A 23,398-nucleotide genomic window follows, 5' to 3' on the forward strand; every position below is an offset into this window, starting at 1 on the left:
CAGGCACCACTCAGTCTGAACATGGCACTCCAGTAACAGGCAAGCAGAGCAGTGCCAGCAGCCCTGCGCAGTGGGATGAGCATCTGGCTGCGCTCCAGCAGCCAGGGCTGGCCCCCACTCTCCCCTCCAGCTGACACGGGTGCATGTTGGGAGGAGGAGGGCAGGGGAGGACAGCCCCTGTGGGTCAATATAGCTGGAGCATTAGTGGTAAGCAGGGAAAATTAATCTCTGCAACCAGCACACTGGATAATGGGTAGCAGAAATCTCCAGTTTGCAGCTGGAGCCAGGAGCTGATACTGGGACTACTTACCACCAGGCAGGGCAGTGAGTGGACTCAGAATGGGGACAATGCAGAAGATGATCTGGGCCAGGTAGAGTGGGGCCACATACGCCAGGGGGAAGACAGAGCATTGGCAGAGCAGGGCAGGCTGAGGGCAGAGGTACTTCCAGACAGAAGACCCCATGCCTAAGCTTGGTACTTCCAACACATCAGCAGCACTCCTCTGGATCCCTTTGGTGGACATGCTCTGGCACCTTCCCAGAGCCTGCCACGTGTCCTGGACATATCCCTCAGGTATGGAGCTCTTACCTAAGTGGGGAGCTGGAGCAGAGCACTGGGAGGAAGCATAGCAGCACCAGTAGCAGGGCTGAAGCACTCACCACACACCTGACCTGGCAAGAAACCGATACAGCTGGGGGGATACTGCGAGACACGGAGGCTCGGAAACGGTTTATTGCAAAGGGTTTGCAGGTAACATGGGTAAGGAGCACGGTCCTTTTTTGGCTGAGGCTTCTCTACTCCTCACCCTCTTCTTCATCCTCATAGGAGTCCAGGCCCACTTCCTCGTAATCCTTCTCGAGAGCGGCCATGTCTTCCCGCGCCTCAGAGAACTCCCCTTCCTCCATGCCCTCGCCCACGTACCAGTGCACAAAGGCGCGCTTGGCGTACATCAGGTCAAACTTGTGGTCCAGGCGAGCCCAGGCCTCAGCGATGGCCGTGGTGTTGCTCAGCATGCAGACAGCACGCTGCACCTTGGCCAGGTCCCCCCCCGGCACCACTGTGGGCGGCTGGTAGTTGATGCCCACCTTGAAGCCCGTGGGGCACCAGTCCACAAACTGGATGCTGCGCTTGGTCTTGATGGTGGCGATGGCGGCGTTGACGTCCTTGGGCACCACGTCCCCGCGATACAGCAGGCAGCAGGCCATGTACTTGCCATGGCGAGGGTCACACTTCACCATCTGGTTGGCTGGCTCGAAGCAGGAGTTGGTGATTTCGGATACTGATAGTTGCTCATGATAAGCTCTCTCAGCAGAAACCACAGGAGCATAGGTGGCCAGGGGGAAGTGAATGCGAGGGTAGGGCACCAGGTTGGTCTGGAACTCAGTCAGATCCACATTCAGGGCTCCGTCAAACCGCAGGGATGCTGTGATGGATGAAACAACCTGGCTGATGAGTCTGTTCAAGTTGGTGTAGGTTGGGCGTTCGATGTCCAGGTTCCGACGGCAGATGTCATAGATGGCCTCGTTGTCCACCATGAAAGCACAGTCTGAGTGCTCCAATGTACTGTGGGTGGTGAGAATGGAGTTGTAGGGTTCTACCACAGCAGTGGAGACTTGTGGTGCCGGGTAGATGGAGAATTCCAGCTTGGACTTCTTGCCATAATCAACGGAGAGTCGCTCCATCAACAGGGAGGTGAATCCAGAGCCAGTGCCCCCTCCAAAACTACGAAACACGAGGAATCCCTGGAGGCCTGTGCACTGGTCAGCCTGTGGAGAGAGACAAGTAAGGTTCCCTCAAGAACTGACTTGGCTGGAGGGAAGTTTCAAACTTTTGTTTGGGTAGCTGCAGATTCCTCCCAAGGCGCAGCAGAGCTCACACCATGCTCCCGCCCCTTGAATGATGATAGACCCCAGTCCAGGGGGACACATCCCCTCCCTACAGTCACTTACCAGCTTACGGATCCTGTCCAGCACTTGATCAATGATCTCTTTGCCGATGGTGTAGTGCCCACGGGCATAGTTGTTGGCAGCATCTTCCTTGCCAGTGATCATCTGCTCAGGGTGGAAGAGCTGGCGGTAGACACCTCCCCGAATCTCATCTAGGAGAGAGTGGCATAATAGATTTTCTAACTGGATCTGGGGAAATGTAGCAGGAGCCACTCTCGGGAGTGTCCTGCAATGGGTTGTTCCCAGAAATAATGACCACTATCACTGTCCAACTAGGGTACACTCACCAATCACCGTGGGCTCCAGGTCCACAAAGATGGCCCGTGGGACGTGCTTCCCAGCCCCAGTCTCACAGAAGAAGGTGGTGAAGGAGTCGTCCCCTCCGCCGATGGTTTTGTCGCTGGGCATCTGCCCGTCGGGCTGGATGCCGTGCTCCAGGCAGTACAGCTCCCAGCAGGTGTTGCCCATCTGGACGCCGGCCTGGCCGACGTGGACGGAGATGCACTCGCGCTGGGGAGGGGGAGGCAGGGTCAGATTCCAGCAGAGACCAGAAATGCAATCACTGCAGGAGGTGCACAACCCTGGAAAGGTAGATCTGGCCCTTCTCAGCTTGGGTAAGCCACACTGCCCTGGTACCTGGGTGCCATGTGTCCATTCCAATCTGCTGCTTTTTCCCAAATCTGGTCCTCTGCCTCTCATCACTGCACTGATCACCTCAGGGGCCCAAGGAGATGGAGACCTATTTTCTGGAGCCCAGGATACCAGGCCACCCATTCCCTGGACTGGCCCCACTCACAGCCCTGGAGAGCATCCAGGGAGCATCTTCTCCATTGCCCAAACATCCATATGGCTTAAGGGCTGAGGCCTGGCAGCAGCTGGCACAGTCCCTGTTGCAATTCCACCAACAGGGCTGGAAGCTAAGATGGCCAGGACACTGGGAGCTGAGGAGGTGACGGCACTGAGGATGGGTGCCCAGCAAGAAGGGGGATTTACAACCATGAACGGTTGCCATGCTCTGAGGCTCAGCTTCCCTAAATTAGCTCTGGAGGAGGAGGAAGCTTTAGCTGCACTTTTTAAGTCAATGGAAAGGCTGAGGTGGGAGGATCTCTTAGCTCACAGCTTCAAGAGTAGCCTCAGGTCCCTCAGGAGAAGCCAGGTGAAGGTGGGCTCTGCAGCCTCACTCCCTTCAGGTGAGGCACCCCAGAGCCTGCAGTTCTTCTGACAAGAATTAAAGTATTCACTGCCTTAGACCTGCTGTTGCCAAGGACTTGGATGCATCATCAGGCACAACTGAGGCAGAGGAGCATCCAAATCAAACCGGATTTCCAGAGTCGAGGGTGCCCCGCTATGAGTCAGCTGGCAGGAAGCCGGTGGAACCAGCCATTTTGCACTCAGGAGCAGGGCAGTGACTGCTGTCTGATGAAGTTGCACAGGATGCAGCAAGTCCTGGCTCTCTGCATCTAAAGTGCTTTCAGTGCTGCATTTCAGAGGCAGCAGTGACAGTGAGGGATGGCAAAAAAATAAACCCTTGACACCCATTGTGAGAGGCAGAAGCCCATCTCCCCACCTTTCCGAAAGCTGAGGTGCAAGAAGAGCAAAGCAATACCCCACTTATCCCTCCCAGCAGGTCCATAAACATTGTGTAACACAAGGAGCCAAGGGTAAGACCTGAGGACTTAAGTCCTTCGGTAAGTCTTCCAGGATCCTCTACAGAAGGGCACAGAAAACACTTGGCACAGATTCAAGCACCTCAGGGAAGAAGAGATGAGAAAGGACTCCTCCCTGGTAAAAGACTTTGTGAATCAGCGTGGGGGTGGCAGAGGGTGATGGTGCTTACTGCACTTCATCCCACCAACAAGCAGCAGCCAGGACTGGCTCTGTGGGACCCAGCGCTGACAGTAGGCTGGGCAGAGCCCAGCAGCACCGGGACGCAGAAATGCTAGTCACCAGCCAGCAGACTCTGCCTTCTTCACGGCAAAGTCTGGCACAGGGAGGGCTGGGAGCATGTCCCCGCGGGACAGCAGGGAGGGTGCCCGGGGAACCTTGGGGCTGGGATGCTCTCCAGGGCTGCTGGAGAGCTCATGAGCCAGAGCTCGCCGCAGGACCATGGCGGCAGGGCAGCCTGGAAGCCCACCCCCATTGATGCCCACCTTGGAGCAGGGCAGTGGGGGAAGGAAGCCGTAGCTTACTGCCGGAGCTCAGCTGTGGATCGGCAGCGCGGGGGGCTGGCAGACGGGGCGAACTCCCCGCAGCCGGGGATGGTACCGCGGGACACGGGCAGGGACCGACACTATTAAAAGTCGGCTAAAAAGTGGGAGAGGGATGAGAGATGCCGGTCTCCGCAGCCGGCGGGGCTCGCTGGTGGCCTCCTTGTCACGGGTACAAGGGAATGCTTAAAGGAAGGAGGCTGCTGAAAACCGGCGAGGGAGCAGCTCAGGAAGAGGCTGAAGTCAGGCAAAAGCAGGGCAAGCACAGCGGACACTCCGGTCGCCAGCTGCCCGCACTTCTGGGCTCCCGGCACAGCCTTCCCGGGAAGCCACGGGGATCCCAGCCCACTCCGGGGAGCACTCGCGGGACCGGAGGGAGAGATCAGAGATCACTCACCATGATGCCGCCGCTGCCGCACGACCTGCCTGTGCCCGGACTGCCGCAGCTCCGCACTCCGGGACGGCCGCGCCGCCACCGCCTTATACCGGGGGCGGCACCGGCGCTCCGGGGCGGGCCGGCCCGCCCGAGACGGCCCCACGCGCTTTCATAGATTTGCGTGCATTGCGCATATTTGCATAGATTTGCATAGATGGGGCTGTGCTGCCTGGCGGGGTGCACCGGTGGGGCCTTCGGGGAGCAGCATCCCCTGACTGGGGCACGGGAGATGCGGGAGTCCTCTCGAGGAAGGGGCAGTGGGCCGTAAGTGTTGTTCATTCTATGCTTGCCAGTCTTGGCAGAGGGGTTCTGCTGAAGAACAGAGATGGCACCTTCCAGCCCGGTGTCCTGCTGGTGAAAGGCACTATCCAGGCACTAACCAGGAAAGATTTTGGGGGTTGAAACAGGAAAGCCAGCAAAGTTTGGCCCAGGTCTTCCCTCCTGGTGGTTTTAGGTACTGATGTGGTCCTCGAGCAAGCACTGAGCCAGGTCTCTGGCAGCCACCCAAGGCCTCCATAAAACACCTGGGAGAATTTCTGGAGGAAACATGGGTAGAGGAAACTCTTCAGAGATGAGCCCAAGCTTTCCTAACCTCTTTGGAGATCACTGAAAAAAACCAGGAAAACTGAGTCCTGTTCTTTGTGTCAAGCCCCTCAAGAACAGTTGTGCCCCAGGGCTGTGTCTGAAAGCTCTGTCTGCCAAAGGGCTTCTTCTCCATCCTGGCTCTGCATTACCTTCACTGGTTTGATCTGATTTCACAAAGATTTATGAAATGAATAGTGAGGGTATAGGGAGAGCTTGGAGCACCTTGGAGGGGTTTATTGGAGTCTGCGGTGACTTCACTGATATCTGGCCTTACTACAATGAATAATGTGTCCTACCCCCTCCAAAATGCTCACAGTATCCACTGTGGTGCAGGACTAGTCCTGCCTCTGCCTGAGCGCTCTGACTTAATGAGTTTTCACTGAAAAGTGCTGTCATCTCGCAGCTGGATCTGAAAGTTGAAAGCTGGACCTAAATTACCCACCCACAATAGCCTTTCTTTGTGCCTGAGTCACCTGGAAAGTGTCACCTTCACTGATGAGTGTGTGTAAAGTGACTGAAAGCAAGAGTACTGCTGCAAAGCCTGTGCTGGTGTCTAAGCAACACATTTTTGAGACCTACAAAAATGGCTGAGCCAGAGGATCAGAGTGGATTTAATCAAGCTGATGGGAAAATGTTGAGGTTTTGTTCCACAGAGATGCCCCAGGTAGTGAGTGCTGATGAACCTGCACAGGATTCTGTGGTGACTGGATAACTCTGGAAATGTCTCCCTGTGGTATAAATGTCCTTTGAGTGACCTCAGAGATCACTAGATAACACAGACCATGCTGATGCAGACAGTCCATGACTGTGAGAGAGTAATTGGTAGCACTGAGGCATCAAAATTTGAGGCCCAGAAGTTAATTGGAGTGAAAAGGAGAGATGGTATCATCTTCCCCGTGAAAATCTTCACCAAGGTGTTCATTGTAACGCATAGTGGATGCCAAGGCATCACTTCTCACTAGGTGTGTCCTAGAACCCTCCTTAATTCCACGGTGCCAATTAATTCTGGGGCATTTATAGCATGAATGCCTTGCAGTGTGGTGGAAGCTCTAATGTGGAACTGCAGCACTTTGAAAGGTATTGCATGCTGACCACTGCAACTTAGAAATTATTTTTGAAGGATGAATTAAGTGCTTCTCTTCCTGGGGTGGAGAAACCATCTAACTGGAAACAACTGGATGTTTTTGCAGTGAAGTTAGAATGGAACTAAGTATATGGCTCAGTATCTTATACAGGTCATGGAGACTCTCTTGGACATTTTTGCATAAACTATAGTCCCCCAACCTATCTTTCCATGTGTGGGTGGAAGTAAAAATGTGTTTGCACGTGTGTGAAAATATTTTAGCCTACTTTAATCATTCGCGTGTTTTTGGTGAGGTGTTGGTGGGGTGTTGTGCATGCATAATATGACTCTTCCCTTCCTCTCTGTTTAAATCCCATGGAATGTTTAAATGAAAAACCATGTTATCACATGGTCTTGTTTGCCTTTGAGCAAACAGAAGACTGTCACTGTTTGGGAGGTCGTATCCCAGCCAGGCCTAAATATTTCTATGCTTGCATATATTTGCTTAGGAGGTAATTCAGAGTACTTTGGTTTGGGAGCTGAATTTACTGTATTAAGTAGAGAGAAATATTATGTTTTAGTGTGTTTGAAATATAATGGTTTCAACATAAACTTGGCTTCCTTTTTCCTGTGCTTAAGGATTTCACATTCTATGATTTTTCCACTTTGGCTGATTTTTCTTCTTTCTCTTTTTCCTTTATTTCCAGCCTTTTTCCTGAAGTATCATCAACATCATTTAAGCCGTTTAAGGAAAGGGTTTGGGTTCAGGTGCAGGTGCAGGTTCGGGTTCCGGTTCTGGTTCAGGTTCGGGTTTGGGGTTAGGGTTAGTGGTTAGAGTTACGTTAAATGTTAGAGTTAGCATTAGGGTTAGTGTTGGGTTAGGGGTTTTTTAGGCCCTTAGTGTTTTGTTATGGTTAGGGTTAGTGTTAGGGTTAGTGGTTAGAGTTACGTTAAATGTTAGCGTTAGCATTAGGGTTAGTGTTGGGTTAGGGGTTTTTTAGGCCCTTAGTGTTTTGTTATGGTTAGGGTTAGGATTACATTAGGGTTAGGATTCGAATTAGGGTTACTGTCTGGGTTTTGTAAAGGGTTAGGTTTAGGATTTGGAAGTTGGTTCGGGTTCGGGTTAGGTTTAGTGTTTAGTTTGAGTGTGAGGGACGTTTTAGTCTTACAGTTTCAGTTAGGATTTGGGTTGGGATTAGGGTTAGGGTTTGTTTGAGGGGTAGTTTTAGGTTCAGCGTTACCTTTAGTGTTAGAGTTTTGGTTAGTGTTGGGTTTATGTTTCGGGTTAGGGTTGGGATTTTGATAAGGGGCAGGGGTAGTGTTTTTGTACAGTTAGGGTTAGGGTTAGGATTTGATTAGTGTTAGGGTTGGGTTAGGGTTATGGGTTAGAGTTATGGTTATGGTTAGCGTTAGGATTAGGGTTAGACTTAGGGTGAGATTTAGGGTTTTGGTTTAGTGTTAGGGGTAGGTTTAGGGTTTGGGGTTTTTTTTAGGGTTTTGGGTTAGTGTTTGTTTTTTGGTGAGGATTATGTGTTAGGGTTAGGGCATTAGGGTTAGGGTTAGGTTTAGGTTTTGGTTAATTTCAGGTTTAGGTGTTGTGGTTGTTGGTTTCCTGCGTTCCTTTAGTAAGCTGCAAACCTTTCTGGAGATCGCTGCGGGGCTGCTTCCAGGAGAGTGGCTGTTCCGCTTCCCATAGCCCTTCCGGACAGCCCTGTGCTCTTGCTCTGGCTAGCTGGGTTCTGCAACACGGTGACGATAAAGGAGGCGAGAAGGGTGTCTGCATGGGGACCTCAGAGGAACCTTTATTTACATGACAACCAGCTGGTTCCCAGAGGCAGAGGGACCACGTGCTCAGGGAGCCTGGGGTTTTATATGGGGATGAGGGGGGCGATGAGAGCAAATGGACGAATGATCTCAGGGTGTAGGGGCGGTACCTGGGTGGAGTTGGGGTACTGGAACCAATAGGGAGAACCCAAGGGTGCGGCCAGGACTAGGGGCAGGGAAGTGAGGACAATGTGGGAAGTAAGAAAAGGAATGGAGAAATACAGCACTACAGTTAAGGTTATGTTAGTGTTAGGGTTAGGTTTAGGGGTTAGGGTTAGGGTCTTTGGATTAGGGTTAGGATTAGAGGTTAGGGTTATTGTTAGGGTTAGGGGGAGGGTAGGGTTAGGGTTAGGTCTTTTCTTGAATGAGAAGAGAGTCATGAGTCATTTGGAGTCTCGCATCCCCATATACGTCTTATCTGAAATGTACAAGCAGATGTCTATGCTTTTTTGAGATGTTTAGCAACACCTGGCTAAATCCCGGGAGCACCTATCAGCTGTGTCTTTTCAGTTCCCAGCTTCTCAGCAGCCTGCCAGATGCTGGTAGCAGCAGCCTGAAAGCACACAGCAAAGGCTGAGCTCACTCTGGCTGGATTTGTCCTGAGTCAACCCCTCTCTTACAGAGATGTCACTCACACATCTAAGAAGATCCTGCAAATGTTTTTAGATCACATCAGAAATCACAAGATGGCATGAATTGCTCAGGTAACATTTCAGACTGTGTTTATCAATGCTCAGAACCTGGCTGGAGCCTGCATCAGCAACCAGGGAGATGCAAACAGCAAGTAAGGAAAATTCTAGGCTATAGAGTCAGAATTCAACCATCTCTTTATTGAAGGATGGGAAAAACATTGACGATACCTGAGGGGCAGAGCCCTGCCCATAGCAGGGGTAGCCCCTATTTGCTGCTGTTGGAAACCAGCCAGCTCTTGGCAGGTACCTGCTGGTACAGGAACACCTGTGAGCAAAGCTTGCAGTTACCCAAACAAAGCCTCTCACATAGCTGTCTTCCAGAAGTATGTTAAAGACTGCCACACCTAAAGCACCCAGAGCTGAAACTGGGGAGGAGATGAGTTCAGAGCCCAGTCTGGTACCTCCCATCCACTCCCCAGTTCCTTGCTCTCTTTGCTGAGGACAGCCCAAACTATTCGCAGTTTTCAGACCTCAGTTCCACCCCAGCTGTTCCAGGCAGAGCAAACAGTGTCACAGGGCAGTTAGGGGACATGGCTTTCTTGGGAAGGTAGAAGAGAGCACAGCTGTGCTGTGGGTTTGGCAAGGAAGCCCATTGTGCCCTCCACTTTAAAGCAAACAGTAGATGGTGAGAGGTGCTTCAGGAACAGGGCTCCTATCTGTGTTTCTAACCTCAGCCAGGGGCTTTCCAAAGAGACTGCATCCCTGCTTGCCCTGCTTACTGCTCGCTCCGTCCTTGCTCTGCCCTTAATCCTCTTAGCAGCACGGTCAGGTGAGGAAGATAGAGAAGCTGGGATGTCCCTCCAGCCCATCAGTGCCCTGTGCAGTTTGTTCTCCAGCAGTGGCACAGGCCAGACAAGGCTGGCTGGTGAAACTAATAAGTCTGTTGAGAGCATGGGGCTCGACTGCACGTTGCAGACATTGTGAGTTCAAGCAAGGCCCCTGTGATGCTCACTGCTCCAGCAGTATCCCACTGAGCTGTTGTGCGGGGTCCCTGAAGCACAGCTGGCTCCTGGTGATGGCCCAGCATCATGTGTCTGAGTGCTGCTGTGGTTCTACTATGGCAGCATTTGGGACATACTTTGCCACCCTGAAAAGTACAGTATGGAGATGGGCAGAAAATGCTCCCTTTGCCATTCCTTAAGATATGCATGCCTTGTCTAGGTCATAAAGGGCCCTCTGAATACCTCGTCCTTCATCTGGAGTAGGTAGAGATGATCCAGAGATGAGAAAGAAGGGTGACTGGAAAGCTAGATGTCACAGGCTGCAAGGAAAGAATGGAGACAGAGACTCAATAAAGGCCTCATTGAACATCTTCAGCAACCCAAGCGTGGCATTTACTCCTAGACACCTGCTGGGATGTAGGGCACGGTAGGGATCTGACAGAAGTTTTCTCTGCTGCAGCTGAGCAACAGTAGCATAATTGCTGGTTCAGATATAATGAAGTCAATTGTGCAACGCCTGCTGCATTGCCCAGTACTGTGTGCCTCAGTACAGGAACAATAAAGCTAATTCCAGATCTCGCTACAGTCCTAAGCCCTGAATCACAGGAGAGAGTGGGGAGGCACTCCCCAGGACACAGGCAGCCCTGCAAGCCAAGCCCCAACCTGTGAGGCTGAAAGGGGCTGTTGGACAAGTAGGAACAAGCTCTTTCTCAGGCACAGCAGGCCCTGGGTGAGCAGCTTTCCTGGCTCAGAGCCAGCTGCCCTGGCTGCCAGTGTCACCCGCCTTTCTTCATATCCTGGGAAAGGCAGCTACACACCCACGGGAGCAAAATAAAACCGCAGCTGTCTAACTGCAGTGACTTCATGTCAGAGCTCTGAGCATGCCTGGTGTGAGCAACCTGCCTCCAGGCAGGTGACAGAGGGACTGAGCCTGCTGAGGTGTCCCCATGTTCTCAGAGAATACTGGTGTGCAGTGCTGATGGGCTTCTGTGGAGGTGCCAGTGATGTTTTTCCTCTTCTCCATCAGCTCTCAGAGCTGGTGATGGCACAAGCAGTGCAGGAATATCTGGAAATAGAAGTGCAATGAATTCTGCAAGGTTGTGTGATGGTAGGAACTCCTGGTGGGATGTGGGTTACCTCATAAGGCTGAAGGGCCTCTCCATATGCCAGACAGAAGTGTAGACATGGTGATGTCTTCACGCCCAGCCCCTTAGGCCTTCCTGTCTTACAAGTTCTCAGAACTGCAACAAAGCTGTGGTCAGGTCTGTCGCAATTCCAAAGACATGCCTGTGAGCTGGCAGCGATGGGGCAAAGACGCAGCCATCACTTCCCCTGCTCCCAGGAGCTCATGCCTTGGCTGTGGGACTGCAGCTGAGCCACTGGGCAGCAGAGGGGACATGGTGGATTCACATGGGGCAGCTCTGCAGGTGCACCCACTCCTTCGATGTGGATAAACCATGGCCAGGTGGGCCAGTCCTGCACCCACTGGGAAAGGAAAACAATTCCTGTCACAGAAACTTCTTGATGATGGCCCTGCTGTGCCCTGGCCTTTGGAGAGCAGTTGAGCATCCCATGGCTGGAGAGATGTCTGCAAGGTGTTCTGTTTTACACGTGGAAGTGTAAATAATGCAAACAGCTTGTTGGCCCCAGGGCAAGCCAAGAGCAGAACTGGGCCTGGAGAAAGTAGCCTGGAGTCTTGGGGATTGCTGTAGAGTTGTTAAAAGTGGAAAGGAGGTGCTGGCAGCTGGCCAAGCACTGTTGGATGTCAGAGGGAAGCAGTTAATGTGATAACAGATTCATTTAATAACTCACCTGGGTAATGGCTCCCACGGTGCTCCTGCCCGGAGCTGTTAGTGTGCAGAGAGAGTGTCACATTGTGCAACAAGGGCTGTCATTCCTTGCTCCTCCCAGAGCCTGGGTGCTGGGAGCCACTGGCCTCAAGTCACTGGGCTGAGGCCTCAAGTTCAGTAGGCATCTTTAGGATGCCTGGCTCAAACATATATCTGAGAGCCTCCTAGCAGATTTAAGTCAGATGATGAGAGTCTGTGTGCGTGAAATAACAGCTATTTGGCAGAATTTCCCTGTTGCAAAATCTCAGGAGCCCCAGTCTGCTGAACTTGCATGCTTAATGTGGCCCTCCTCATTAGGACAAGCCATCTCCAGACACGCTGAGCCCAACTAGGGCTGCTGTGCCCTTCCCTGCAATGGTGTGGCCTAGGCAGCGTGGCTCTCATTCTGCCATTTAATAGCCTGGCACTGGACACATTCTGGAGAGCTTTACCAGCCTCCCAGGTAGGAGGATGCAGAGTCTGGAAAGAGCTGGGCACCAAGCACTCCTGCATGTGTTGGGGCACCCTCAGCATCCTTACTAGGTGCTGATTAACATGGAAGACCCCACTGCCAAAAAAGCCTGTTTTCAAATATTGACATGACAGGTCTGCTCAGGAAAAAGGCAGGGATGTAACCAGCTTGCCGGGAAGAGGGTGTGGTGCCTGTCAAGGCAGCCTGGGGAACACCCAAGTGCTGGTTGGCAAGAGTGAATCATCAGCAAAGAGCTGCTGGGCTTCTACAGGGATTCCTGCCAGGCACTGCTGGTTTCAGTGGTTTGATCAACGGTCTTGAAATGAATCCCAGACTACTGCTGTGTACTAGTTTGAAAACAAGCCAGTGAGAGATCACAAGTCATAATTATAATTTAATAGGAAAATTAAAGTAAGTGCAGTAGTACAAGAACACTGACAGGGTCAGGATACAACCTGACACCCTGTTAGTCAGGGTGGTGGTAGCAGTCCAGATGAAGTGGTCCCATTGAAGCCATGATCCTGCAGAAAAGAGTCTGGTCTTCACCTTGAAGGTCCAGTGGTGCAGCTCTTGTCCTCTGAGAATCCCACAAGTAAAGACTGCCTGGGCTGTTCCAAACCCCAGATTATATCCAGGTGGGAATGCTTGGCTCCTCCCCCTGGGTGGAGCATCTCCCAATGGGCTGATGTAATTCTATGAGTCATGCAGTGGGTCCTTGATTGCCCATTAAACAGAGATAGCCCCCAGAGGGAGTTATCAAGGATGAGTCATGGTAGGAGATAAGGAACATTGCCCCACCTGCTTTAACAGCTTGTGAAGATGAAAATAGAATACATGCTTTTGGTTACATCTTACATTGCAACCTAGGACATGCTGCTAAAGTGTGAGGGTGGCAAGAGGATGTACCGAGTAGTAAGTGACAAGACTGCCCCTTCCTAAAATTCTCAAATTAATTACTTCAAGCAAATTTTGCTGTAATGTGGACTTTTAATCAGGCAATTCTTAACCATCCCTGAGATTTAATTGTCCCCTTCAATAGTTACTACCCTACCAAGCTTACCATTATCCCAAATATTTCTTAGTAAACATTTCTTACCACAGTGGGCCTTGCACTCAGCCCTGGGGATCTCTGTTGCAGAGGCCTTCAGCAGTACAGCTCCTGGCTAACAAGCACACCTTTGCTATTGATGCCTCTGGTGCAAAACAGGCTGGCTTGGCATGCCAAGATAAATATTCAGGGACAACACAAAAAGTAGATCTGGAAAGACTGTCAGCAGCAGCTACAAGCTTCCTTCTTCTGTGGACACGGAAAATCGATTGTTCCATCCCTCCTCGCAGCACTGTTGTGATTTATGCAAATGCTGTTATCATTATCTCCTGCCAGCTTCCAAGTGAGAATGTCATACCAGTGGTGTTGATCTAAATCAGCCAGACATGTAATTGTGCTGAAGGTGATGACACGTTTGTAAAGCAATACCTTCCTTAGCTGAGACAAGGATATCAGTAGTAAATGCATTTTTCAGTATTTAATTCTCTGCTGGCAGAATCAAAATTAATTCTTCTGTTATTTCTTTCTGGTATTATCAGTAATCTAGAGTTTTCTGGGTCAACCGGTTTATTTTCTTAATGACCGGAGTGATTTCTGTTCTTCAGTCCTTTGGAATTACCCCAGTTTTCCTAGCTCTGTTAAAAATTGCCATCAGCATCTCAGTAAGACCCTCAGTTAGGCCCACTAATGCTCTCAATGTGGGCCTGATGAACTGCAAATGTCGATTTTAGCAGGTAATGTGTTACATGCCGGTTTGTTACAGATGGCATCCAAACTTGTCTCTTTGCACCCACAGCACTCCACAGTACTCACTCTCCAAGGTTCCACTCTTGCAGTGGTATTTAGGCACCGAGGGCTATGGAAAACCACAGAAGTCTGCCTCCTGGCATTCTTTTTTCCTTTTTGTTTTTTTTCTTCTAATGCAAATACATTTGTTTCATCTCCTTTTTTATCTGTCCCTGCTTGGCTCATTGTTTGCCTTTGAGCCATGCCTAGCTGAAGACAATGGGCCAAGGCTGGGCACTTACCTGGAGGGCATGGTGAGGACCAGAGAGCCTGTGACCCCAGTCCTACCAGGCACTGCAGAAAATCCTGGCCAAGACAGATGAACACAAGGGTCATGGAGCTTGGGAGTGTGAGCATGGATGTGTTGGTGTGCATGAACAAAATCAGGTTTTGCTTCACAATAGAATTCCTTCCTGTCCAGTGTCAGCTGCAGCTTCTGCTCCCCTCTCCAGCTGGAGGTTTCCCTAGCATATGGAGGGGGTGTGTGGTATCAGTCTATTAATTATCTTTCATCTCCCTTCCCTTGGGATCTGATCCAGACCATGCAGCTCCCACCTTCACTGTGAATGAGTTTGGGGTATTCTGCTCCTGTGCACTGCAGGGTTATCCAGCCCAACCACGTCAGGGATGGGGCAAAACCGTGCTGCCGGGAGGCTCAGCTACTCCCTGTGCCTGTGTGCCTGCTCATCATGGATAACCTATTTAGTTATGGGCTTCTGCCACCTCTGCCAGCCTCTGACTCCGTTGATTTAAAATTTGCAGGCACGTCAGTTTTTCCTGGGTTTTGGCTGGGGCAGCAGCCCCATTGTCAGCGCAGGCAAGCATCCCTGCAAGGCAGAGCCTGGGACGCACAGCCTGGGTCTGTCACATTGCTAAATCTGGCTCAAAGTCATCGCCCTGCTTGAACAAAAGTCACCCTGACTTTGCTGTTTCTCATTTCTCTGTTCTGCTATGCAAACAAAAAGCAGCTGCATGACTTTGCCTCCCTGGATTCTCCCCAGTCTCTAGAAGGTACAGTTCTAGAACAGCCAGCTGAGATGAGAACAGAGTAGACAAGAAAGAGATGGGCAGGTGATTGAGAGCATGGCCACCAAGGCAAACATAAGGACCATCAAAAAACATGAAGATGTGAAGAAATTAGCTGTGCAGGGAAGTCAGGGAAGGTGGATAGGGCTGTTTGGATGAGACAGCAGGACTGTGAGTAAAAGAACCAATGTGGATTTTAAAAATGGGGGTCCTGCTCAAGTGATGTCTTCACTAGCCCCCTGCACTTGGGGGTCCCCACCCTGGTGCAGCCCTTTCAGGGGCGAGCAAATCTTGGAGCTCTCACTCACCCCTTTTCTGGGGACTCCACCAGTGCTGTGGCCATGCCCAGAGGTGGCCAGCATCACCATCTGTCCTAGAAGCAGGAAGGCAGAGGAAGGTGGCACAGAAATGGCACCCAGGAGCCTGTCTCACTCTGCTCAAACCCTTCTCACTCCATCCGAGTGGCTTTGGTTCCTGCTCCTTCCCCGGTGCAGCTCAGGGAATGGGGACCTTCCCTTGAGGAGTGGGGAGAAGAGGAAGGGAGTCAGTTGCATGTGATGAGGGGAGCAGCAGGCGCACGACTTGCTGAGCACTTCACTCCACAGCTCAAAAATTGCCAAGAACACAATTTTTCAGTACATAATTGCCAGTTTTGTTGAGGTTGTGAAAGGGCTTGTCTTTTCCTGTGGAAATCAAAAGCTGAAATGTTGTGCAGTGCTGAAAAAAAAAAAATCTCTTAATTTGTGGTTTGCATAATAATATAGCACGGGTTTATGATGCAATTCTGTTGGCTTCCTGAGATATTGGGTAACAAGGACAAAAACATTTGGTCCTTTGGGGTTCTGCTTTGCTCACCCAAAATCTCTTTTCTCAGAAAGCCTCAAGAGTATTTCATGAGCATTTTTGACACCCTGGAAAGCTGAAAACAAGCTTGCAACACAGCAACCCCCAGAACTTGTTAAGAAATAAGGGTCTTCTTGAGACACACTCAAGATGCCTGTTCTTGATTTGAGGCTGATGTGAGCCAGGTTGGTGCATCAGGACTTCAGGCAGACCTAGGAGGAAAGGGCAGATAAAGAGGGCAGGGTGCTGCAGCTGAAGGTGTGAGGCACCAGTGGGTGATGCGCTGCTTTTATTTGGCTGCTGCCAGGTTTGAGTAGGAGAGTGACTGTGGCAGGTCTGGGTCGAGGTGTGGTTGATACCACACCTTCTCTCCTACCAGTGCAGTGGTGGGCTACTGCCCAACTCTCCACTGCCTCCCCTAAGAATATTAGGGAGGTGTCAGTCCTCCTCACTCCATATCCTGATCTCCAGGGTGAGGGAAACTTTTGCCATGAAGGCATCAGCAATGTGCTCCCCTGGCTCCAGATTCACAGCCAGCATGGGGACTTCTCTCCTATCCCAGCATAGAGGCCTCCCCACCAGTGCGCACAGAGTGAGCTGAGACCTATCATCTCGGGGGCCTTCTTGTCCCCACATCAGCTGCAAAAGACAGGGAAAGGAAAGCAAGGTGCCAAGACTCGGCTAGGTCCTGGTGGCACCTCCTCACCCTCCCAGCAGCAGGATGGGATTCCTGTGAAGCAGCCTGTGGCTCCATCTAGTGCCCATGCCAGCTCTGCACCCATTGCTGGGCAGACGGGCCAAATCAGAGCCCCTGGCAGCCGGGGAGGATGCCCTGGCTGGAGGCAGCCCCCAGGGAGCCCCTCCGTGCTCATGGGCAAACAGGTACAGGAGGACAGTGCTGCAATGGCATCCAGGGAAAAAAAACCCAGTGGCAGGAAATACTCCAAGCCATTGCTCAAGGAAATCATCAAGTTGCTGTCTGATGGCAGGGGACAAGGCTCCCATCCCTTCGAGAGAGAAACGCCTTTGGCACACGAGATGATGCCCTTGGCATTTCATCCACCCCAAGTGCACGACTCATGGCTGGGGAGGGCTCTTCTCGGGGATATCTGAAACTTGTCCCTGAGGAGTGCTGGGAATGGCCTCAGACTCAGGCCTCCCATTCTGCCAGGCTTCCCAGCTAGGGATTTATGGGAGGTGAGGAAGATATTCCAACTGTGGGGTAGGTGTGGCAGTGGATCCAAAACGCTTTCACCCTGCAGAGAGAACGAGCTCCCTCCTTCTCCCATCCAGACAGCAAGAGGGAATCATAGATCTCCGTGGCCAGGTCACATTCACAGGTGCAAGTGAGCGAGACCGCCCAGGACCCTGACGGTGGGTGAGCACAGCCCCTCTGCAGCAGCTGTACAGGCAGGAGCCATGCAGGAGAGAAGTCAGCAACGCAGCTCTTAGTGCAAGGTCCCGGTTCTCCGGGGGCCTGGGCACCCTGGTGCTCGGGGTGGCCTGCAGCTCCCGGCTGCCGGTGCCACAGTGGTGGTGCCAGAGTGGTGCCAGAGTGGTGCCAGGCGGCCCGGGCTCCTGGCAGGGACCTATGCCCGCCAGCCCGGCAAGCTGCGCCCCGTCACGTCCCCCGCCCCGACAAAGCGCTGAGTCACCTCAGCCGTCCCCCCCGGCCGGCTCCTCCTTCCCGGCGGGACCGGCCGGGCAGCTGACTCGGCGGGGAGCCAGCAGCACGCGGCGCCGGGGGCCGCCCCGGGGCTGCAGCCGTGCCCCGGTGCGGTGCGCTGTCAGCACCAGCACCAGCGGGACAGGTCGGTGCCGCCCCAGCCGCACCTTGCTGGCGCTGTCCGGGGCCCACCCGCGGCCCTGGGCGCGGAACAGCCGGCGCGGGGACGGAGAGAGGGCGGCGGGCCGGAGCGGGGCTGAGGCGGGCGCTCAGAAGGGGCCGGTCAGCGGAGCGGCCGAGCACGCCTCCTCATGACGTCACCCGGCCACCAGCGAGCGCGTGACGTCAGAGGCCGCGGTTGGCTGCGGGCGCCGCCCGTCACGCAGCGGAGCCGCCTCCAGGCCGGCGGTGGCCCGGCCGCGGGGGACGCGCGACACCGGCCGCGGGCGGCCCGGACGGGCGGGGAGGGCTCAGCGGCGGCCTCAGGTGGGCACCGGGGCGGGGCGAGACGGGACGGGAGGAGCGGGGCGCAAGGCGCCATCGGAGAGCGGCGGCCCTCGGCGCACGGGGGGAGCGGGGCCGGTGCGGTCCCTCGCCGTGCTGCCACCACCGCCCCTCCCAGTGCCCCAGATCCGCTGGCCGCAGCCCAGGGCCGCCCGCCGGTAGCGGCGGGGCGGGGTGCGGAAACTTCCAGCAGCAGCGGGTGGCCCCGGGAGCGCTGTGTTTACGGCTGGGCCGAGGGGCGGTCCCAGTGCCGCCGTGCTGGTGCCGGTGCCATCGCCAGCACCGCCCTCCCGTCAGCTGGGACTCACGGGCCGGGGGCGAGTACCAGGGCCGGGACGGTACCCCCGGGGGGTCGCGGGGGGCTGCGGCGGCCGCGTTCTGCTCCTGTCCCCCACCCGGAGCGGGTCGGCCGATGGAAGTGTCCCGGCGTGCCCGGGGACGGGGAGGGTCCCCGCTGAGCCCTTAATCCGCTCCAGCCGCTAAGCACCTTAGCGGGCTGCGCCCTCCCGCTGTCCCCCCGCCCCGCGACTGAGCCCCCCGCGGGAAGTGGGCAGGGAGCGGCGCCGGCAGCGGGGACCCTTTCCCCTGCCTGGGCAAGTTGGGGTGACGCCGGCGGGACGGCGGTGCGTCAGCAGCAAAGGGTCCCCCCGGCTGGGGCTGTAGGTGCTCCCAGGTGGCCGAGGTGCGCGCAGGGTACTGGGAAGCTGGGCATGGCATGGCACTGAGCTGCTCTCGGGAGGCAGTGGGGTGGTCGGGGCGCTGGAGAGGGTAGGCAGCCCACCCTTGCTGTCCCACACCCAGCACTACCAGGCTGTGCCTGTGGATCCCTGACTTTGCCTTCTCCCCCTGCAGTGACGCCGTGGGACAGCTCACGTCATGGTCGACTACTATGAAGCACTGGGGGTGAGCCGCAACGCCACCGCTGAGGACATCAAGAAGGCGTAAGTGCGTGGCAGTGTGCCTCTGCCTGCGGGGCAGAGACCCCCAAGCCACCCCCACATGGTGCCAGCGAGGCAGGGGCTTCCTTCGGGGTCGGTGGGGACAGGGCACAGCTCCAGAGGTGACAATTCAGCCTTTGTTTCCTTTGTATGGACGCCAGAGCGGGGTTGAGCTTTGCTGCCTACAAAGGCATCTTTTGGTGAGGTTTGGTCCCTTTGTTCCTGCTGTCAGCCTGGGGCTGGAGGCGAGTCTCTATGGCATTTGGAGGCTTCTGCCAGAGGGTTCAGGGATGGCAGATGGTTGGGGCACAACTCTGCTGGTATCAAAGTCAGGGGAGTGGAGCTCACAGGGTGAAGAGCAGCATGTCCCCTTTTAGGGATGAGGCCCTGTGGGCAGGTTGGTGCTGTGCCCCAGGCACTGCTGGGGAGCTGACAGAGCCTCCTGAGTCTCTGCAACTCCTGTCTGGTGCCCTGCCAAGGTGCTGCTGCTCTCACTGGGGTGAGGCAACACCTGAGGGGAATGCCAGTGGATTGCTGGCTTGCCAACAGGTGGCAGAGGTCCCTGTGGGGGGCTTCCCAAGAGTGAGTGGGAGAAGCTGGGAAGCATGAGTTAACCCTAGCTAGCTGGAGTGGGGAGGAAAGGGCTGCTGGTGCTCTCCTGGCCCCAGGGGGCCCCAGCCACCCCGGGTTCATGCATGCTCACAGTGGAGCCCATGAAGGCTCCAGAACAAACCTGTGAGCATTGTCCAGAGCCATTGATGAGAGCAGCTGAGGTGGGCACACGTTACAGTGCTGTGGTCGTGCTGCAATTCTAGGGTAATTTCTGTTTTGCTTGTTCAGTCTGTGTGTGTTGGTGTGTCTGCATAAATACGTATATATGTGTGTGTGTGTGTATATGTATGAAAAGACATACTCTTCTCAGGAGGCAGAACTAGTCCAGGAAGCTCCTGTTGGTGCCTGAGGCTGTAGGGCGCTGGGTGAAGTAGGCTTGGGGTGCCCCTGCCCACAGGCTGGGAGGTGCGTGCTCAGGTGGGGGTTGCTGGCCCAAGAGCCCAAGGGCTGCTGCGTGCCCATCACTCCCCCTCTGTGCAGGTACAGGAAGGCTGCGCTGAAATGGCACCCGGATAAAAACCCAGACAACAAGGAGTATGCTGAGCAGAGGTTCAAGGAGATCGCTGAGGCATACGAAGTGCTGTCAGACAGTAAGAGGCCACAGTGATGTCTTGTGTGTGTGTGTGTCTGCCCGTGGGACTGCTTGCACTGGGGTGTCCTGCTTCTGGGCTCACCCAGGTTGCATCCGTGGCTGTCCCCCAGAGGCAGAGTGTCCCTACAGCTTTACCACACAGCTTGTGGTTACTTCCTCACATGTCTCCCAAAACAGCTCTTGGGAGAGATGCTGAGCTGTTGGCCTCCACAATGGGATCTCCCCAGATGGGCTGAAGCTTTTGCATTCTTGCCCAGGGATTTTACTTGGGTCTGGGTGCAGTGCTGGGGCAGCAGGGGCTTGTGCCAACCCCCTCCTCTTGCTCCCTGCTGTTCTGCACCTCCCTTAGTTGGGAGAAGTGTCAGTTCTCCTGCCCCTGCCTGGCAGCCAGCTTCCCCGCAGCCCCCTTTCTTCTTCCAGAGCAGAAGCGCGATGTCTATGACCGCTATGGCAAGGATGGACTCATGGGAGCAGGTGAGTAGGGCCATGGGGGTTTGTGCAGCTCTGGGTGCATCCCTGTTTGAAGACCCAGTGTGGGGCAGTGCCACCAGGGCGCCCTGCCCTTCAGGGGAGTTGTCACCCAGGGCTCCATTTAACATTGAGTGTCTTCCCTCCAGCAGGGCCAGGGGGCTCCAGGGCCAGTGCTGGGGCCCCCGAATTCACCTTCACCTTCCGCAGTGCTCACGACGTCTTCCGGGAGTTCTTTGGCGGGCGAGACCCCTTTGCTGAATTCTTTGGTGCGTGCGGGGCAGGGGAGGCTGGCTCTTGGGCATCTCTCTGTCTGTGGGGCAGCCGCTGAGCTTGGGGACAGAGCATGGCTGGCCCTGGCAGAGGGTCCCCATATCAGTGCCCTGCTTCTGGTTCACCAAGATGATGGGGTTATGCTGAAGGGGGGGCCTCTGGCTTTCAGATGACGTGCTGCCCTTCTCTGAGCTGCGAGGACCTGGCCCCCGGCACCATGGGGGAAGCCACTTCTTTTCCCCCTTCCCAGGATCCTCAGGTAGGAGACGCTGCCATTCCTCCCAGCAGGGGAGTCCTAGAACACCATGTTCCCCTGTGCAGAGTCTGTCCCCTGCCCTCCTCTTGTCACCCACCCTGGCACCAACCTTGTTGCTCCCTTCTCTAGATTTCTTCACCTCATCCTTCAGCTCTGGTGCGGATGCAGGACTGGGCTTCCGCTCTGTTTCCACCTCCACCACCTTTGTTAACGGCAGGCGCATCACCACCAAGAGGTGAGGGCGGTTCCAGCCCACCTTGCTCCCACAGACTTCCCTCCATCAGCAGGCCTTAGACCCTGCAGCTTCCCACTGTGGTGCACTGTCTACATGACCCCTGACTGTCCATCTGTTTGTCTGTCTGTCTGCAGGATTATTGAGAACGGACGGGAGCGGGTGGAAGTGGAGGAGGATGGGGAGCTGAAGTCAATCCACATCGATGGTGAGAAGTGGCACTGCAGACTGAGTTGTTGAGGTCTGCGCCCTTTCCCTTTGGGGTATCTGGGAGGTGCTGCATCCAGGCGTTGTTTTGGACTGAGCCTTGGTTAGCTCTGGTTTGGAGTTCTGCTCTGAAGGACTGGTGGGGTGGGTTGGAGTTGCCAGGGCCCCACACCAGCTCTGGGGAGCTGGAGCGGATGAATCCCCCAACCCCTGCCCCTGTCCCTACAGGTGTTCCTGATGACATGGCGCTGGGGCTGGAGCTGAGCCGGCGGGAGCAGCAAGCCTTCCCCAGGCCACGGCCCCCCTCCCCGCCAGCACCGGCCACACACCAGACCTCAAGCTCCTCGCCCGTCTGCCTCTACACGGACAGCGAGGACGAGGATGAGGACTTGCAGCTGGCCATGGCCTACAGCCTCTCTGAGATGGAAGCTGCGGGGCACCACCAAGCAGGTGGGCACAGCCCCCGCTCCCCGCCGGCACCAGGGGGCAGCCACAGCAGCCCGTCCTCCACCTGCCGAGCCCGTGGTGCCCAGGGGAGGCTGGAGCAGGAGCCACTGGGGGCCAGCAGTCCTGCTACAGTGGGGCACGAACCTGCCCCCAGAGTGAAGCTGTGGCACTGTCCCCTGCTCTGAGCATGGGGCTGGGGTTCTGCCCCTCTCCGTGGGGCAGGGAGAGGAAAGCAGGGGTGGAGTCTCACTGCTTGGAACTTAGCTCCTGCCTCCCCTAGCAAGGGAGGGGGTCTCTTTTGCCCTGCCTCCTTGCTCAGGTGAGTGGCTGGCTAGTGGCATCCCAGGGTTGGAGGCTCCCAGGCTTGGAGGTAGTGGCTTGAAGTGGGACCCCTTAATGGGGTCCCAGGAAGAGGGGCAGCTCCCTGCCCTGGCTCCTGGAAGCGTGGGGTGCCCATGGGCAGGCGTGCCCTGGCTGTGCCTGCCCTTCTCTCCCTGCCTGTCCTGCAGGTGGGCAGGGTCTCCAGCAGGTGCCTCCCTGGCTGCAGCCTGCTCCTGCTCAGGCTGCGGGGAGTGCTGAGTTGAGCTCCCCTCCTTGCAAGGAGGGCTGTGCACATAGCCTCTGCTTGGTGCCTTGTGTCTTGTGTCTTCCCTCTGGATGCTGTCGCTCCTGCCTGTACTCCCTCCTCCTCTGTCTCCTTGCAGACTCTGCCTGGTCGCTCCCTTCCCTATGCCTTGCACACCCTCCAGGGTACTGTCCCTCCTTGCTTCCCACAGCAGCAGTGACCTTCCGTGATGTTCACAAGTGTTTCTACCCTCTCCATTGCCTGTAGTTCTGCCTTGGCTCTCGTCCTCCTTCTCCTGGGACCTTCCTCCCTCCATCCCTGCCCCTCCCCAGCCCTGGGCCAAGGAGGATTTCACAGGTGCTGTTGTGTACCCCCCTCCGCTTGTCTCCCCAGGTGTGTTCTGAGGCTGCTGCGCCCGGGGACCGCGCACGCCCACTCGCTCACGGAGGCTCTCCCAACCAGGACTCCGCTTTCTCCCTGCACGGCCACCCCCTGCCACCCCCTTCCCCCAGCACCCTCTGGCTCCATGGGATGCGGTGAGGGGGGGCATGACAGGGCTTACGGCCGAGCAATACCTGGGCCTGGGGGGAGATACCCTGGGCACCACAGGGATGGTGGAGAGGGTGGTGATGGGGGTTGCTGTAGTTTAGGCTGCTGGGGGGTGCTGGCCGTAGGCAGCGAGGGGCAGCATGGCTGGGCTCAGCCAGCAGGGCTGGGCTCTGCCCCCCTCCTCGCTGTAGCCCCCCGTCTCTGAGCCCCTTCTGCTGCCAGCTGTCAATAAACCTGTTTGCAGTAACTTCTGCCTGTGCGGTCTTTCTGGGCTGGGGATGCAGGGTTCTCATCTTTGCCTGCAGGTGAGCTGTACGTGTCTGGCAGTTGTGGAGTGCCGGGATAGAGATGGACAAACGTGGCATTTCCTCCCTGTGCCATCCCAATATA

At 55.1% G+C, this 23,398-nt stretch overlaps 3 protein-coding genes across 7 annotated transcripts; 2 read left to right on the plus strand and 1 right to left on the minus strand.

Annotated features, from left to right (window-relative positions):
- Positions 1-701: 701 nt before the first annotated feature.
- On the minus strand, positions 702-14,083 carry LOC104693949 (tubulin alpha-4A chain). The gene is given in 7 exon segments (XM_010406919.4): positions 702-1,767; positions 1,951-2,099; positions 2,235-2,457; positions 4,552-4,809; positions 4,811-4,852; positions 4,854-4,965; positions 14,073-14,083. Coding segments are annotated over 7 exon segments (1,767 nt in total). The 3' UTR covers positions 702-795.
- A 3,593-nt stretch (positions 14,084-17,676) lies between these two features.
- LOC120410283 (PE-PGRS family protein PE_PGRS61-like) lies at positions 17,677-18,327 on the plus strand. Its single transcript, XM_039555067.1, has one exon. It carries the CDS (start codon positions 17,677-17,679, stop codon positions 18,325-18,327), a length of 651 nt encoding a protein of 216 aa, XP_039411001.1.
- Positions 17,751-23,255, plus strand: DNAJB2 (DnaJ heat shock protein family (Hsp40) member B2). 5 transcript variants are annotated; one of them, XM_039555259.1, is made up of 10 exons: positions 17,752-17,851; positions 18,722-18,810; positions 19,900-20,009; positions 20,432-20,485; positions 20,629-20,748; positions 20,922-21,011; positions 21,138-21,243; positions 21,378-21,448; positions 21,676-21,897; positions 22,853-23,255. In XM_039555259.1, exons 2-10 carry the CDS (start codon positions 18,746-18,748, stop codon positions 22,861-22,863), a joined length of 849 nt encoding a protein of 282 aa, XP_039411193.1. In that variant the 5' UTR covers positions 17,752-17,851; positions 18,722-18,745; the 3' UTR covers positions 22,864-23,255. The 5 variants fall into 5 exon arrangements, with proteins under 5 accessions (XP_039411190.1, XP_039411193.1, XP_039411194.1 ...); XM_039555260.1 differs by having other exon boundaries at positions 20,632-20,748; XM_039555256.1 differs by having other exon boundaries at positions 17,751-17,851; positions 21,676-23,255.
- Positions 23,256-23,398: the final 143 nt, after the last annotated feature.

Source organism: Corvus cornix, chromosome 7 (assembly GCF_000738735.6).
Source record: "Corvus cornix cornix isolate S_Up_H32 chromosome 7, ASM73873v5, whole genome shotgun sequence".
Classification (NCBI taxonomy): Eukaryota; Metazoa; Chordata; class Aves; order Passeriformes; family Corvidae; genus Corvus; species Corvus cornix.

Bases quoted from the DNA above. Each gene is read 5' to 3' on its own strand.
- LOC120410283 (XM_039555067.1), top strand. From the start codon at position 17,677: ATGACGTCACCCGGCCACCAGCGAGCGCGTGACGTCAGAGGCCGCGGT.
- DNAJB2 (XM_039555256.1), top strand. From the start codon at position 18,746: ATGGTCGACTACTATGAAGCACTGGGGGTGAGCCGCAACGCCACCGCT. The intron at 20,010-20,431 runs GTAAGAGGCCAC...TTCTTCTTCCAG, and splicing joins ATACGAAGTGCTGTCAGACA to AGCAGAAGCGCGATGTCTAT. The intron at 21,244-21,377 runs GTGAGGGCGGTT...GTCTGTCTGCAG, and splicing joins AGGCGCATCACCACCAAGAG to GATTATTGAGAACGGACGGG.